This window comes from Urocampus carinirostris, chromosome 1 (assembly GCF_059441175.1).
Source record: "Urocampus carinirostris isolate Australia breed hairy pipefish chromosome 1, RoL_Ucar_1.0, whole genome shotgun sequence".
NCBI lineage: Eukaryota > Metazoa > Chordata > Actinopteri > Syngnathiformes > Syngnathidae > Urocampus > Urocampus carinirostris.
Window position 1 is genome coordinate 44,417,981 of NC_142349.1, and position 16,615 is coordinate 44,434,595.

The 16,615-nt window shown below is 40.9% G+C and overlaps 1 protein-coding gene across 4 annotated transcripts in view; it reads left to right on the top strand.

The window, feature by feature from the left end:
• Positions 1-16,615, top strand: part of radil2a (Ras association and DIL domains 2a) — a 46,541-nt gene that overhangs the window by 8,530 nt on the left and 21,396 nt on the right. For 2 of the 4 annotated variants that reach the window (XM_088340964.1, XM_088340940.1), the window contains exons 5-11: positions 1,873-2,193; positions 3,749-4,045; positions 6,478-6,515; positions 6,620-6,774; positions 6,845-6,960; positions 13,341-13,560; positions 14,463-14,635. In XM_088340964.1, coding sequence (XP_088197090.1) covers positions 1,873-2,193; positions 3,749-4,045; positions 6,478-6,515; positions 6,620-6,774; positions 6,845-6,960; positions 13,341-13,560; positions 14,463-14,635 — 1,320 coding nt within the window. The remainder of the gene's footprint in view (positions 1-1,872; positions 2,194-3,748; positions 4,046-6,477; positions 6,516-6,619; positions 6,775-6,844; positions 6,961-13,340; positions 13,561-14,462; positions 14,636-16,615) is intronic. The other 2 variants (XM_088340956.1, XM_088340949.1) reach the window with 2 other exon arrangements.

Below are 16,615 nucleotides of genomic sequence, written 5' to 3' on the forward strand. Positions count from 1 at the left end.
ATTAAGGCACAACACAACAAAAACAACAGCAATCATTAATAAACAAAGAGAAACAATAAACTCTTTGCACAAAAAAGAGTAGCCTGAAGCCAAAGTTATAAGTGCTTACCCCATTTCCATTTTTCTTTGCCGGACTTTTGACTAACAAATTCGAAATATACTCATCAGAGAAACATCACGATCAGTTCGGAACAACATATCCGAAATCTAGAAAGCTGGTGTACCTCATCATTACGTCCCCTGGCTGTCTTCAACTTCTTTGAATGTTTGTGAAAATGGCTTCATTACATCAAGGACAATTACTCCAAAACACACCATAATGCCGACAGATAAATCCGCCTGAAACTTTTCTGCTTCATTCGACGTTGCTGATGTAGTTTGTTCGTTTCGCCAAATCATTTCTGTTTACAAATAAACAGTATGGTAGTGATCCCTCCCTTTTCAATTGACACCTTTTTTCATGATGACGGTCTGTTCATGCTAGTTTTGTTCATGCACAAAACGCAAAGTTACATTAAGCCTGCGTCTTCTTCCATACACATATTCTACCTGTCTCTTACCTATACTGCTGGAGCGCCCCTGAAGGCCGTTAGAAAGAATGCACAAATTAGCTCCATTATTGCATAAGCTGCAAGGTTGAAAGCTTGGGAAAAAAGTCGCAGCTTATATTTTTGCGGTTATCTCTAAACTTAAACACTTTGACTTTTTCTTTGTGAACATTACGTATTTTTGTTTGTATGTCAATGTCTTTTTGGGAATTCTCAAATACAACAACCTTTTTTTTGATACATTTAAATAGTTTTGTTTTTATAAAACTTATTTTACTGTTAAGTTCTACGGTCATTGTACCTGCAATTCACGTAGATTTGTTGACAAGACTAATATTGTAGTGTCAACAGCAAATAGAATATATTTTAATTTCGATGATACATAAATCATTTATATACAACAAAAAGATTAAAGGTCCTAACATAGACCCCTGAGGGACTCCACAGCTAATCCTACCAACACGGTATTAGGTGCAATTGTACTACACAATTACACTTGGAGTGTATGCATAACACTGACGTTCTCACAGTGAGCTGACAGCTAAATAGTGTGATGGCTAAAACCGGACAGGAAGTCCTTTTGTTGGCACATGCTGACAGTCTGTCAGCACCAGAAAAGACACACGTGAAGAGATAAGCCTGATTACAAGCTGGGGGTTATTCTGAGAAGCATGAGACTGAGGGGGAGTGTTCATCCAATCAAATGACACCTCGCCTCCAGGTAGCTGCCGCATTTACTTTTTCTTGTCCGAGCCAGACAGGAGTAAGTCTCAGGCTCTGGTTTTAACCATTAACTACCAGCAAGTCCACTAAAGTCCGACTGGAGTCATGTCATAGTACCACGGCGGCCGTCTTGACAATCATGACTTCAAGCATTTTCACATGCATCATTTGACCCGAGTGTTTTGCTCAATACTGGAAAAAAGGATTTACACTTGCTGGTTAGTTCATTATAGTAGTAATTGGGTTACCCCAAGATCACTGACACCCAAAGGTATTATCCAGTTACATTGGAGCTGACGCCATAAATCTGTTTGAATATATCAACATTATAAAAAATTGAAGAAAATGTGTGTGTGAATTGTGTGAAGCAAATCGTACATCACTTTGGGGGGAGGGGTCTCTAGTGACTTGAAAAGCACTTTATAAATGCAAAATATTTACCATTTACTGTTTACAAAGAAAGGTAATTATGTTCCAGGAACGTGTTACTTAGTAGCTCTTCACTTCCAACACCCCCTGAGCTGATCACCAGCTGAGCTGATTAAAATCTTTCAGGAGACATCACTTCCTCCAATGTGCTGAAGCGTTTGTTTGATTCCAGGATTTTGTCATCTACCTGCTCAGTGGGAGCAGCACAGTGTTAGGCCGCTGTGGTGAGCATCACGCCGGCGATGACGAGGAACGTCTGAGGGTGGACATTCTTCTCTTTGCCCCCGACGTCCTCCCCCGTCACTGCCGCCTGCGCCGTCTGGAGGCAGCCGTTTTGCTCCAACCGCTCCACGGCGCCCCTGTCACCAAGAACGGTGAACTGCTAAAGGAGGAGGTGGAGCTTGACCCTGGCGACCTGGTGGGCTTGGGGGAGCACTATCTATTCATGTTCAAGGACCCCACTGGCACAGCGACGGGACCACTGCAAAATAAGGTTAACAAATAGGGCTCTTTGCAATTTGCTTGGTTTTAATATTTGATTTTTAAACAATTACTGCCTTACCAGAAGCCAAATATGTTCTGGCTGATATTATGATATGGTAGAATGTGATGTATCATATATTTTAGCATGTTATCTCCCAGAATGGGAGATTTTTAAATTTTAAATTCTAAATTCTCAGGAAAAATACCATTCCAAAGAAAAAAATAGAGACTAATCTATGATCTTCATAGCTTTTTTTTTAATACAGTTGACGGCAATTGTTATGTAAGCGGATTTGGAACAGTGACAAAGGGAAAAAAATGGAGCCAAGTCAATGACTTTCAATTAGCGTGTTTTTCCCCCGCATGCACCGTAATTGTAAATGCATTTGCGAGTGGCTAAATTAGTGTTAGGAGGTAAGTAAATTAGGAGGTAGCATTTATATCAAACTTGCGTGGGTCGCACTGACATTAATCCTTCATATATAGGCAGGGGCCTCCTGCGGGCCACCTGTTTGGGACCCCTGATTTAAACTGTTCACTGATTCACCAGACAATTCCATCTCATTAAAAAAAAATCTTTGTTAATTATATAAAGTCTTACCTCTTTTACCAACTTTATTTGATCCAGGATCGCGCTTTTAGCTTGAATTGTTCTTTTAACAATTGAATGTTTCTGATGTGTAATAACCTAAAATGAATTGTTCGGCACCCGTGCTCCCAAAATCATATAATTGAACCCTAAATAGCTATAAAACACAACTTCTTGATCACTAAAACACATTCAAATAATAAAGTAATTAGATGAATAAGATGATACAATAGACTATAAATGCTAGTTAATAATGAGTGCCATAACAATTGTGTATGTGGGGTGTGGAGGGAAGGGGGGCGGGGTTGCAAGGGGGAGTCACGGAGAACGCATACAAGTCTACTGATATGTTTTCCCCGAATTTTATTTTTTTTTTGATCATTTTGCATTGTGTACGCTGCAACAAAACTTTTATACGATGAAACATTTAAAAAAAAGAAAAAAGACCAATCTCAGCTTGCCCATTTGTAATCCGGAACGTCTGTGTCACTGGTAGCATAAGACAACACCATTATAAATTTCTGTAAGTACTACGTTGTTTTTGTAAGGTTTATTTTCCCTTAATAAGGAGGATTTTTAATCAATAATAAGAGGAGCAATTGGCAGAGGTTGACATGTAGGAGATCAATAGACTGTTAGCACCTAATGTACACACAAATTTAAAGTTGTTGTAACGCTTGATCAACGTATACACCAAAATAAATTGACAGCACTTTTTTTTATTTTTTGCCTTTAGTAGTTTGCAAGCACAAACTGGATTAATAGATGCTGGCTGTAAGCGGTCACAAGCGGTGAGCGGTTACTGGCGTTCTCTAGTGGTAGCCTCTGGGACTATTCGTGAACTGGATTTTCTTTTGAATAGAGTGAAATTTTTTTGTTACAATTAGAATTCGTGTACCGAAATTCTCATGTTTAGAGGTGCTCGTATAAAGAGGTATCTTATTGTGATTCTGCATTTACACTTACATCCTTCCAGCAGCCCCCTCCTTGGATGAGGCGCCTCAGTCCCTGTCAGTCGTGTGGCTGGCCTCCCGCTGTGGCTGTCGATGATTCTGCAGAAGGCGTCGATGTCACGTTAAGCTACGATGCAGAGCGAGAAGATGAGGTCTTACGGGAGATCGTGGAAATGTCGGAGGCCCGGGAAAGCGCACCGAAGCTGACGGCCGCCTTCCTGCTCAGCGAGTGCATCCGACGCTCGGCCGGCTCGCGGGACTTGGAACACTTCAGACGCTTGCTGACGAATATTGCAGCGCATGTGCAGAAAGTTGTCTGGGTACATAGTGGACCTTTTACTCAAATTAACCAGTCATTTAAAAGACTTTAGTTGAAGACTCACACATAAAAATAAACTTATTTCTGCACAATTTATTCGTTATGTGCAACAAAACGTATTCAGTACCACATATTAGCTAGAAATTGTAAGAGTACCACCACAATAATCACTGATTGGATTTCCTATATCTAATGCACAATTCAGATACTTCTCGCTACTTCGTATTTCAGCTATCGCTGGTCCACTTCTTCACAAAAAAAAAAACATTTTATTTAAATTAAAAAAAAAGATCCAGGAAAAAAACAGACGCTCTTTGTCTTTCTCAATCCCTATCCCTCTCTCTCTCTCTCTCTCTCTCTCTCACAGTCTATCTTGTTCTTGTTATGAATGTTGTTGTTATTATTACTAATATTATTGTTAGGCCAGCCTAAAAGAATATACTCAGATACTAATTCGGTCTGTAGTTGAGAGAGGATTGCGGACCACTACAGTCTAAAAACTGTTGGATCAATAAATAATCATATTTTAGTCAAGTTAGGACCAATCCTTTACTTTGGTTAGTTAAACCCAACCGCTTGGTTTCTTAAAAGAGACAGTATGTATCATGTAACCACTACATGTCCCTTAATTCTGTAGTACAACCGAAAACGAGTGCTACAAAGCACAAGGAAGAATACAAAATACATAAACTCAAAGTCACCAAACTGCACCCTTACCTTTTTTTTGCCCAGCCTTTTATAAGGTTCCTGGGTAGCAGCAAGATTGCGGCCAATAATGTACGTTCCCCTAAAGTCAGGCTAATTTTATTGTAAAATAAATGTTTTCATCGCATGAGAAATTTGAAAAATGTATGTTTGTATGTTGTTATTGTTTTATCATTTACATTTAAAATAACACAGTTTTAACATTAGGAGCCACTAAATAACACACTGAACATTTAAGAAATAATTTTTTTTGTAATTAAAAAAGGGTACATTTGGGACAGCACAGCGGCGCAGTGGTTAGCGCTTGTGCGGCACAGTTCTGAGGTCATGAGATCGAACCTCCTGTGTGGAGTTTGCATGTTATCCCCGTGCTTGCATGGGTTTCCTCCGGGCACTCCGGTTTCCTCCCACATTCCAAAAACATGCATGTCAGGTTAATTGGCCGGTCCAAATTGTCCCTAGGTTTGAATGAGCGAGTGAGTTGTCTGTCCCTGTGTGCACTGTGATTGGCTGGCAACCAGTTCATCGTGTCCCCTGCCCACTGCCCGATGGCTGGGATAGGTTCCAGCACCCCCAGCGACCCTACTGAGGATAAGCGGTGCAGATAATGGATAGATGGATGTGTACATTTGTTTAGGTCAATGGCTCCCAAACTTTTGCTGGCTGGCGCCCACTTGGCTCCCCGGTGTATTACTAGCGCCCCCCCATGCTGGTCCAAATTACTTGTGTATCCTCTGGACCGAGCGAATACGCGAAAGTAAATTCTGCAACGGGCAGTTTCTTCAGTTCCACGTCTGCTTCGTCAAAACCAAAATAGGTCCAAATAAGTGATGTGCCGCCCCTCAGTGCAAGCTTCGTTTCCTTCATGTTCGTTGACTTTGGGACTATGTTTACGGAGTCTGCCATGACACTCAATGAGCTCACACAGTGGGTGTGGCATAGTGTGGGGCTTGAAAACTTTAAATCGCGTTTATTGGCTTGTGCGATTATTAAAACTTGCCTCTGATTGGTCGGCGCTCTTAAAACTCGAACAGTAACAATTGTGGTTGGCCAAAACTCCACCACTCACTACAAAACCTTGAAAAAAACGCTTTGCGGTTTCACAACTGCACTACGTTCAAACTTCTGACTTCCACTTCGGACTGCCGCCCCCTTACCGCCTACTTTATCCTTACCGCCCCCCAGATCCTTCCATCGCCCCCAGGGGGGCGGTACTGCCCACTTTAGGAACCACTGGTTTAGATGAACTCCCCCGAGCTGAGTTGTTTAAAAGAAATCGTCAAAAATATGAGTCATATTGCACAAAACAACGCCAACAACTTGAACCTTTTATTAAAAGATTGTTCGTTCCATTTAAAAGCACCCACAAAAACACTGCCCTCCACCGAATCTTTGTTTTTTACAAAGAATTGCGCAAAAACTTTTCTTGACATTGCAGCCAAATATTAGATCAGTTTGTGTATTACAACCCAAGAATATGTGGCATGTTGTGATGAATAACAACAAATTCGGGTAAAAAAATGAAAGATTGGGTTATTTTGTTCAAAACAACCAAAGATTTTTGATTAAATGGACCGAAGTAATGGATCAGTACTTTTTGGAACCAATTGTTTGAAGAGTGTACACAACTTACCTCATATACACAATTTCTGCTGTTCTCAATTTAGCAATGCTTTTACTATTGAATTGGTTTTTAAATTTTATTTTTGTGTTTGAATTTCCTGCCAGGACAAGACCAAGGAGCTTGCGTTGGTGCAGTCAGACATGTGAGTCCCCTCCACTCAACTTTTGAAATAAAATATTTCTTCTGTTAGTTAGTTCACAGCTGGAAATTAATTATTTCGAACAAAATATTTTCCTTCTGTAATAGCAGGACCGAAGATAACCTCCCACTGCAGATGCAAGATCTGATCTCAGATCTTGGTCCTCTGGCGGCGTGGATGGCCAACACCATCGAGCTCCTGCACTTTATCCAGCATCACGTTCCTCAGCTGATGGCCACAAAAAGGGAGTGCCACCAGACAGGTGAGGCTCAGTGCTGCAACCAAGCGCCCGTCCATGCATACTGACATCACTCACAAGATCATGGCTGCAGGTCTGATGGACGAGGAGGAGCTGGCATCCACTCGTGCCGCCTGCGAAGAGGCCATGACGGTGCTGGAGGAGGTCATCATGTTCACCTTCCAACAGTCTGTCTACTATCTCACTAAGGTCTCAAACACTATCTTAAAACCATTAGCTATGAAGCCACATGCTGCTCTTTGTCGCTCCTTAGTGGCTCACTGCTGCTTTTTCAAAAATGTTTGATAATGGAAAATCATATGGTTTCTGTCGGAGGATATACATGACACAATTATTCTGAACGTATTCCAATGAATATAGATGTATACAGTATGTGTGTATATATATCTCATCTCATCTCATCAGCCGTACCGCTTATCCTCATTAGGGTCGCGGGGGGGCTGGAGCCCATCCCAGCCATCTCCGGGCAGTGGGCAGGGGACACCCTGAACTGGTTGCCAGCCAATCGCAGGGCACACAGGGACAGACAACTCATTCGCTCATTCACACCTAGGGACAATTTGGACCGGCCAATTCACCTGAAATGCATGTTTTTGGAACGTGGGGGGAAACCGGAGTGCCCGGAGGAAACCCACGCAAGCACGGGGAGAACATACAAACTCCGCACAGGAAGTCTGGAGCTGGATTTGAAAATATATATATATATATATATATATACAGTATATGTTGCCATCCTAACAGGGCTTTTGTAAAGCTTTTAAGTTTCTGCGGCTCCAAATATATGCGAGTCACATTGGGTAAGAAAAATTGTCAGAAGGGCAAGGCCAGGAGAAAAATAATGATTGATTTTGTTATCTGCCGAGACAGTCAATTCATAAAGAAAAGAGGTTCTGTTGGACGTCGGTAAATTCTGTGGGGAATATTTGCATTTTTTTTCATTGTAAACATTCCATTCTTGTATTAGAACAACAGTAATGATATGCATTCATGAAGAAACTAACCTGTGGTGATCTAAAATGTACATGTTATATTTCATGTATTGGTTGGTTGGTTTGTTGGTTGGATCCCTTAACCACAAAGGTGTTAGGGGCACCACTTCCTGTGGTGTGTCTTGGGCAAGTACAGCCTGTTGGCGCCTATCCCTCTCCAGGCCAACATATGTTTCCACCCGGTCTCGAACCGGGGACGATTCGCGTATCAGGCCAATGTGCTACTCTCCATAAATAGACAATTTCATCACATTGTTTTTGAAACACTCAAAATAAAAGTAGAGTAGTATATTATGTTCCCTTTTAAGCACAAAATTTGACAATATGCATTAAAAAACGCAATAATGTACATTTTTATATAATTAAGAGTGGGATGACGCTTTACAGCAAAAAACAATACTGAACAGGGTGCTGCATTTGAGTCAGATCAGGATGCTTCTCCTGCTAATGAAAACCATGAAAACCAATTCTGTTTCATGTGGGGGAACAAACTCCTACCCACCAAAAAAATGTCCTGAACAGGGATGGGCGCCATCAGGCTGTACTTACCTGAGACACACTACAGGAAGTGGTGCCCTAACAACCCTGGCATTCAAGAGATCAGTGAACAGTGAATATACTTTAATATATATTATACTTTTCAAGCACTACAATTACATAATATGCGTTGAAAAACTTTGAAAGCAATCATGCAAGCTTTAGCAGTGTTTTTTATTTTTGAATGCATGAGATTTAATAAATATCTTGATGAATTAAAATGTAGCAAGTATAGAAAAACATTTAGCCACTATTTGAATGTTGGCAGTGAGTGCAGTACACATTATTGCTTCATGAAAAACATTCATTTTTTGGGGGAGAGCGAGACGCATAAAGGGAAACCGGAGACAAGAGTGGCACCAAATCATCTTTTTTTTAATTAGTAGTACTTTTTCATTTCACCATTATAATTATATATGTGACAATTTGGTTTGGTGGGCCGAATTTGAAAGCCCGTTGGGCCGAGTGTGGCCCCTGTGCCGTAGTTCCCACAGCACCTGTCTCTCTCTCATCCGCATAGTCAAATTCTCTTTTTCTTTCTCTCTCTCTCTTATGCCTGCATTGACACACACACACTTACAATGTGTCACCGAAAGTGAAGTGTAAACAGACAGCCCACACAATGGAGAAATCAGCTCACCTTATCTGCAGCACTATGTGGAGAAAGACCTGCAAGATAGTGGAGAATACACCAAATCCTTAAAACATACACATTCACTCCCAAAAGCTCACTCAGGGAAAAAAAGCATCTCGCATACAATGAACAGAACTCCATACCAAAAATCTTCTCACTAAAACAGAATGTCCACACTTACCAAGAGAAGAAAATTTTGTAAATACCGCATTAAAATCACTCACACTCACATAAAACATACACTCTCATGTCAAAAGTACTTCTCACACCAGGACACTTCTCACGTTGTTGAAGAATGCACACAAAAATAGGTTGCATGCATGAAAAACAAAACATCGTCTCTCACGTGAAATCAATTCATCCATCCATTATCTGGATTGCTTATCCTCAGTAGGGTCACAGGGGTGCTGGAGCCCATCCAAGCTATCTTCAGGCATGAAGATAGCAAACTGGTTGCCAAACAGTCTAAGGGCACACAAAGACAGACAATTCACTCGCTTATTCACACATAGAGACAATTTGGACCGGCCAATTAACCTGACATGCATGTCTTTAGAATGTGGGAGGAAACCAGAGTGCTTGGAGGAAACCCACGCAGTCACGGGGGAAACATGCAAACTCCACACGGGGAGGCTGCAACAGCTAGACTTGAACCCTGAACCTCTGTACTGCGGGGTTGTGCGCTAACTGCCCTGCTGCCCCAAATCAATTCCCTTGTAACAAAAAAGTCAAACATATTTCTAAACTCTGATTGGTTCAACCAAAGAAGAAACTCTTACATTCAACAAAATAAAGTCAAACTCTTCAAAATACAGTATTTTATACCATACACAAAATAGTGCTACCTTTCCCAGTCACTCAAAAAGTGTCTGCAGCTTTCAACCAAGAGAAGATGATACAGTTTGTGGTGTCCAACTGTATCTGGGAATTTCGAACCTAAACCACAAAGCCCTCAAGTTGGCCGGCTGCCAGTAATGGCCAGTCACTGCCCATCTTCTCCTGGTCCCCAGCTAATTCTCCCTTCTAATCCAGAGCCGGCTTCCCCCACCAGGGTTGTGGGGAAGCCAGGTCTTTCAAAAATATTCAATAAAATAAGAAATCATTTAGAAAACGGTCAACTTTTGGGGGATTTAATCCTGTGAGTGAGTGAGTGAGTGAGTGAGTGAGTGAGTGAGTGAGTGAGTGAGTGAGTGAGTGAGTGAGTGAGTGACGGCACTATTTTTTCAGTAACTGGGTTATCTAACGATTTTTTTTTTCTTGGAAGTTAACGAAGTGATACCACTACCTACAATCAAGAGCTGGTTGCATCCGAGACACATTTTTTTCTTATTAATGGTCAATAAGAGATTTTGGGGGGCGCTGTGTTGTTGACTTTAAATTTTTTTGAACATAAAAAGTTTAAATTTGTTTTGTATTTAATCTTTTTGGGGAGATTTGTATTATTACGCCTGTGTTTTGCAGTGTTAATGTGTTTTTTTTCTTCTTTAAACTCTTTTGTTATCGTATTTTTCCTTTTGTGTCTTTTTTTCTCTATTTTTCCCCTTCTTCAAGTCATTCCATTACGTAATAATTGGTAATGTAGAGATTAAAGCAATAAAACACCTGATGAGACGATCTTTTGAGTGAGACGATCCGAAAAAGTCAGTTCTCCAGAAATCGGAATTTCCATCTCTAAAAGTAAACGCAGTGTTTCACATTTGCTCAGAAAATTTCAAATTCTTTGACGTACAACTTCTTTTTAAAGTCACAGGAACTTTTCCCTGGGAACAGTTACTTTTACCATAGTGAAATTCAGGTACTTTCTCTGTTACTGAAAGAATTATTGAGTAACAATAACTAATTACATTTCTTAAAGTAACGTCCCCAACACTGCCAATAACACATTAAAGAGAAAAACAACGGTTTCAAGTGTTTTGGTGTGTCGTTTATAAGCTTTTTTTAAAATTATTCTTTGCGTGTGCTCTGCAGTAAGATCATCTCGTTTTTTTTTAATAGTACTGGAGCTCATAACTCTGTTCTTAACATTTCAACAGACTGATTCACGTCTGACTTAATGTCTTTTTCAGTACACAAAGTTTTATACGACCTTTCTCAATTGCTCTCTCTCTCACACCCACAACCACTCACATGGGCACATGCACATTGTTGTATTTCCAGGGAGGAAGCACGCGTGTGTATGTAAGGAAGGGAGGGAGGAGTGTTTAATTTCCTGTGTTAAAAAAAGGTGACAAAGAACACTGACAAAGTTTATTTCTCAAGAATCTGACCATAGACTTATTAGGAAGCCCAAAAAGGGCACAAATGTAGTCAAAAGTCAGTCATGTGTAATCAGCATTTTCCACAATCTTCACTGGTCTTCATGGCCACCAGGCAGCTGTTTGTGAGTCAGCAATCTTTTTTCAGAGGAGGTGATGTCAGGCGTGTTTCGAACAATGACAAAACGGCGCTTTGGTGAATCAGTGTGGTCGTTAACATACCGTCCATTTCATTCTTCTCTTCTGCTTCCTCTCAAGTCCACAGGAAGCAGAGAGGGAGTTTCTAGCTGGGGTTGGCTGATACTCATTGCAAAGGGTCTTTTTTATCCATGGAACACCGTGACTCATCTGTAAAACTCACAAAAAGGAGCTCTTTTACTTGGATACAGATGATTTTATTGTGTGCAACAATTTGACAGTCAAATTGAGTGAATTTAACACATTAATTTTTAAACCTTTAATTATTTTCACAATTAAGGTTTTTCCCGATTGTTCAAGGAACACAAATATTTGACTACCAGGCTCGGGGAGTAAGAAAATACATGCAACGGGGTTATGTAATTAGGATACAGAAATGGAATTGTATTCCGTTATTGTTATAGAAAAACAACATCAGCAAATTACAGGTATATTTATTAAAAATGAGTATTACTTACAGGATTGCAATTTTATTTATAAGTGTACGTATACATAATGCGCCAGTAGATGAATTTGCCGTTCTCCATTCAGGCACCGGTGCTGTGAAATGCTCTGCTTAACAGCTCTTTGATACTCTTAGTGATTAGGCACTATACAAATAAATATGACATGACATTATTTCTAAACCAAAGTGGTGGAACTTGAATGGCTATGACAAAAATGAAACATAAGTCAGAGGAAAATTCCCAAAATACGGACTTCACCCTAGTCATTTGTCCCAATTGTGTCTGGCTAGTAATGATAAAATCAAGGACTTGTTAGATGCTATGGAAACTTAATAACAACTGAATTAATTAATATATTAAGGGGTCTGGTAATTTTATCACAAAGTAAATAACCACTTTTGACGTGGATGGATGGTGTTATGAGTGCACTGTTTGGACGCGTTCTAACTGATGGGCAGGGCACGCGTATGATGCGGCTGGGGTAAACTAGTAAAAGCTGTCGGGCCCAGCTGTTGAACAAGAGTGTGTTGTGTCTCCCTGACCCGAGTGACATGGCCGCTTTCTTGTGTCCCGTTTCATCTGGAGGGACGAAAGCATGACCGACTTGGGTGCCGAGGTCCCTAACTTGTTTGGGCATTTGGGTTGGCCATGGTCCAAACATTTGTGTTTTTTGCTACTTTTTCCCTTTTTTATTTTCTATGTTATTGTATGTGTTTGTCTTGTTGTCGGTCACCCCTCTTAAGGGATATGACCAAGGTAGATAGATAGATGGATAGAAATAACCACGCTCTGTTTATATGATGTCGGAACCTGAAGAGATGGTAGTCCCAAACGCGTAACGTTTGACAACAAACTTAATTGCGGAAGCTGAGAAGTCATGTATGGGAAAGCAACGGCAGCAATCCGGCAATAGCTGGGCAGAAGGGGCAGGGACCTCACGGATCAGAGCGTGGTCGGATGGCGTGAACGAGTAGAGTAGCCGGGACGGGTGATCGGAGCATGGATGATGGGCAGAAACAAGTCGAGTAGCCGGGACGGGAGATCGGAGCGTGGTCGGTGGGCAAACACTGGTCGAGTAGCCGAAGCAGGAGATCGGAGCGTGATCGAAGGAAGGAAAAAAGTCAGGGAGCCGGAGACGATTGGCAAGCCAGGGGCAGACGAGCAAGATACAGGTATCGACGGGACGGACGGGAGCCAGGGTCAAATAGTGCTTGCCTTGCATGTGCTGAGGTTCACTGACAGACTGACAAGGAGTGCAAGGAAGCGTTGAGTTTAAATAGGAGGTGAACCAATCAGGCAACGAGCAGCAGCCGGTCGCCAAACGAGCGGGCACAGGTGAGGGCAATGGGCGAATCATGATATATGAACAATTATGAGGTGTTTTAAATACGACTAAATAGGTAAAGGAAATATAAATGATTAAAATGATAAAAGGGTGAGAAGTGAAAATTGACACATTTCAATGTTGCAACACAACAAAAAAGATCTTTTGTTTCTTGTTTTTCTGCAGAGCATGTACTCTGCCTTGCCAGCCATGCTGGAAGGAAACCCGTTCTCGGAGAGCGGACAACTGCGGGCGCCGGAAGGCTTGAGCGGCATCTTGGAGGTCTTGAAGGGAGCCCTTCATCTTTTCACATCCTTCCAGGTGCATGCTGACATTTGCCTGCAGCTGTGCACATATCTTTTCTTCTTCATCAACGCCTCGGTCTTCAACACGCTCATGGAAAGAGGTAGCTGCTTAATACAATCACTGTGCTAATCCTTGTTAAATGCTTTATTTGATATATAAGATCATTCATTGGTCACTTTAACTCGGGGGTCGCTGAGAAGCTTTTTGATTAGCGCTAGGGGCTACCTGTGTGATTTGCATTTCCAAAATATGTTATTACTATGTCGTAACTATGTTATCTTTATGTTCTTACCAGGTTATAATTAGTAGAGGTTTGCCCACCCCCTTGTCCAGTGTAGCTCTAAAAAACAAAAACCTTGTAGAAGGCTGGGTAAACAATGAGAAGGAAAATGGTGCAGTTTGGTCACTTTGCGTCTTCCTTGTGCTTTTCAGCACTTGTTTTTGGCTGCACTACACAACGGAGCAACACCTAGTTGTCTAGTAATGAGCATGCACAATGTCTGAATATTACCTTGTGTACCATCAAATGCATTTTGGGAAAATATTTTATTTTTGGATACAATTATTCAAAAACGACAGTCAATTCCAGATTTCCTGGATGAAGGAAGACAATATTGGCTTAACATGCAATACTGTGTCATTCCTTTTCAGTGTCAATTTGAAGAAAATAAGATTCTATAAAATGGACATTCAAGTTCACATTTTCTCTAATTTATTGTAAAGAAATACATTAAAATAACTAAGTCTTGGTTTTCTGAATAGAAATCTGACGATGTAAAAGAAATATTGGTTCGATTTTTAATGATTTCCCTACTTGCCATTTCCCAAAGTGTTACTGTCACAAACAATCAGAGAGCCACTCAATCTCTTGGCGATCTAAATATTCATTCATGATCCAGTCCAGAAATATTTAGGTTCAGCAGTTGCAGCTTGCTTCATTTTTGAATGGGTTTAATTCAGTATTTCGATGTGTACTCGAGTGAGCTTCTGTTTATCTTGAAGGCTCGGTGGCCGGCTTCTACCAGTGGTCGCGAGGAGTGCAGATGCGAGCTAACCTGGACCTCTTGATGGACTGGCTGCAGAGCATCAGTTTGGCTGATGTGGCTGCCGATTTCTTCCAGAAACTCTCGGCCGCCATTAATCTGCTGGCCTCACCCAAAGAAACGCTCCTGCAGGTCAGTAGGAACAGTATTTGGCAACCATCGGGCTGCACATCCTTCAGTACTGGGCCGCACGGAAGGGAAATAAAGTTGCCCTTTCTCATTGCTTATGCTGAAAATTATAGTATTTTTTTAATTCTTCATATGTTGACACATACCGCTACCGCCGATCACATTTCCTCAAAATTAGATACAATGGGAATTAAGCTCAGATTTCCCAATAGAGCCCACCATAGATGACAATAGAAAAGGCATTTGATTTAATGTCATCAGCACATTATTTTTTTGTCACATTACGACGTTGTCTCGCCTTTTTTGTCTTGAAGCCGAATGTGATTGGCACAATGTTAATTAGGCTGAATTAACTCCCATATAGCTCCATTACGATGTTCCACTATGTGGCTTCGTAATAATAATTCAATTTATTTGGTCCCTTTAGGAAAATTCATTTTCCCCGACTGACCTGGGGGGTTGCAGTCGGTGCTGTCGCAGCAAAGCGTGCGCCAAATGATTTATTAACTATGGCGCATTATGAGAACTAGTTCAGCCAAAACATTGTTGTTCAACGATCAACCAAATATATGCACCTTCAAAATAAAAAAGGTGATATAACAAAGGTACTGTAAGTAAAAACCGATCGGGGTTTTAGTCCCAATAACTTGCACCTTCAAGATAAAAATGGCTTAATATTGTGTGTAAATATAAAGCAACAAGGAAGTAAAATCAAATTCCTTAGATCCCTAGTGATCAAGCGATAATTCGAGAATTATATCAAACATTAGAATGGTCCGTGATAGAAAAAAGGTTGCCAACCACTGAGATACTGACTCAAGACATAATGTCTTTCCGGATCTCTTAGAAACCGCCCACACCAACCACCCTTCTACATTAAATTATAAACAAAACAAAAAGAAAATAATCCACCCGTGCAAGTACAGCTTGTTGATGTTTGGAGTAAGTGAGTGCACAGCAGTGCTGCTATTTTGGGACAGGTCCCTCCACATAATCAATGGGCCCGTGTTCCAACTGTATCTGGTGTGTGAGTGAATTGCTGAGGTTTCTAAATGTGGTCTTTTAAGGTTTCCTTTAGTCGACTGTGGTGATGAACTCACCATCCACTGTGCTTTAAAGCTCAAATGATATAAACACATTAAGTTTTAATTCATGCCTGTCAACAACAAGCTGCTGGAAAGTCATTTATAGCAGAAGCCAAGTGACGCCTTGACCACAACTTTTGAAGAGACGTACCCCGCCCTTTTGCTCTGCACACACTCTCTAAGAGAAAAAGCTTCAATCTTGTTTAAATGTTGTTAAGTGCAAATAAAACAAAAACATTCTGTGTCAAAACGTTACAAACAAATATTGTTAGTGGAAATTAGAAGAATATGTTTGGATGTCTTATAATTAGTTTATTTTCACTGAGAAAAAAAAACAGTAATCCCTTGGTTGTCGCAGAATCCCCCTGGCCTAAGTTGCAGTAAACAAAAATTCATCACATTAATATTGTAATAAAAAGGAGTGCAATAACATTTTGCAGGAACAAAGTTCCCAAAGTAGTTGATAAATATATACATAAAAATATACCGGAGCCATAGCCCCCTAATGGGAGGTGGCTAGAGCGAAGAACACTTTCACATTTTTGACTCGTTTTGGGAGATTGATACGGAGGAGGGGATTCCCAGCCCCATCGCTCAACCCAACTAATGTGTTGCTAACCCCCCAATTCCAACCCTTTATGCCAAGATGTGACCCGACCCAGGATCGACCAGCAACCTCCTAGTCTCGGGGCGGGTCCCTACCCCCAAGGCCACCAAGCTAGTCAATAAATATGATATGAGTACATATTTAATAATGTAATTAAGAAGACAAATATTTTTCACTTTTGTGCCCTGTGGAAGAAACTGTCTTCGAGCCTGCTAGTCCTGTAGCGTCTACAAAAGGGAAACAGATCAAAGAGGTGGTGGCCAGGGTGAGAATAGTCCTTTATAATGTTTG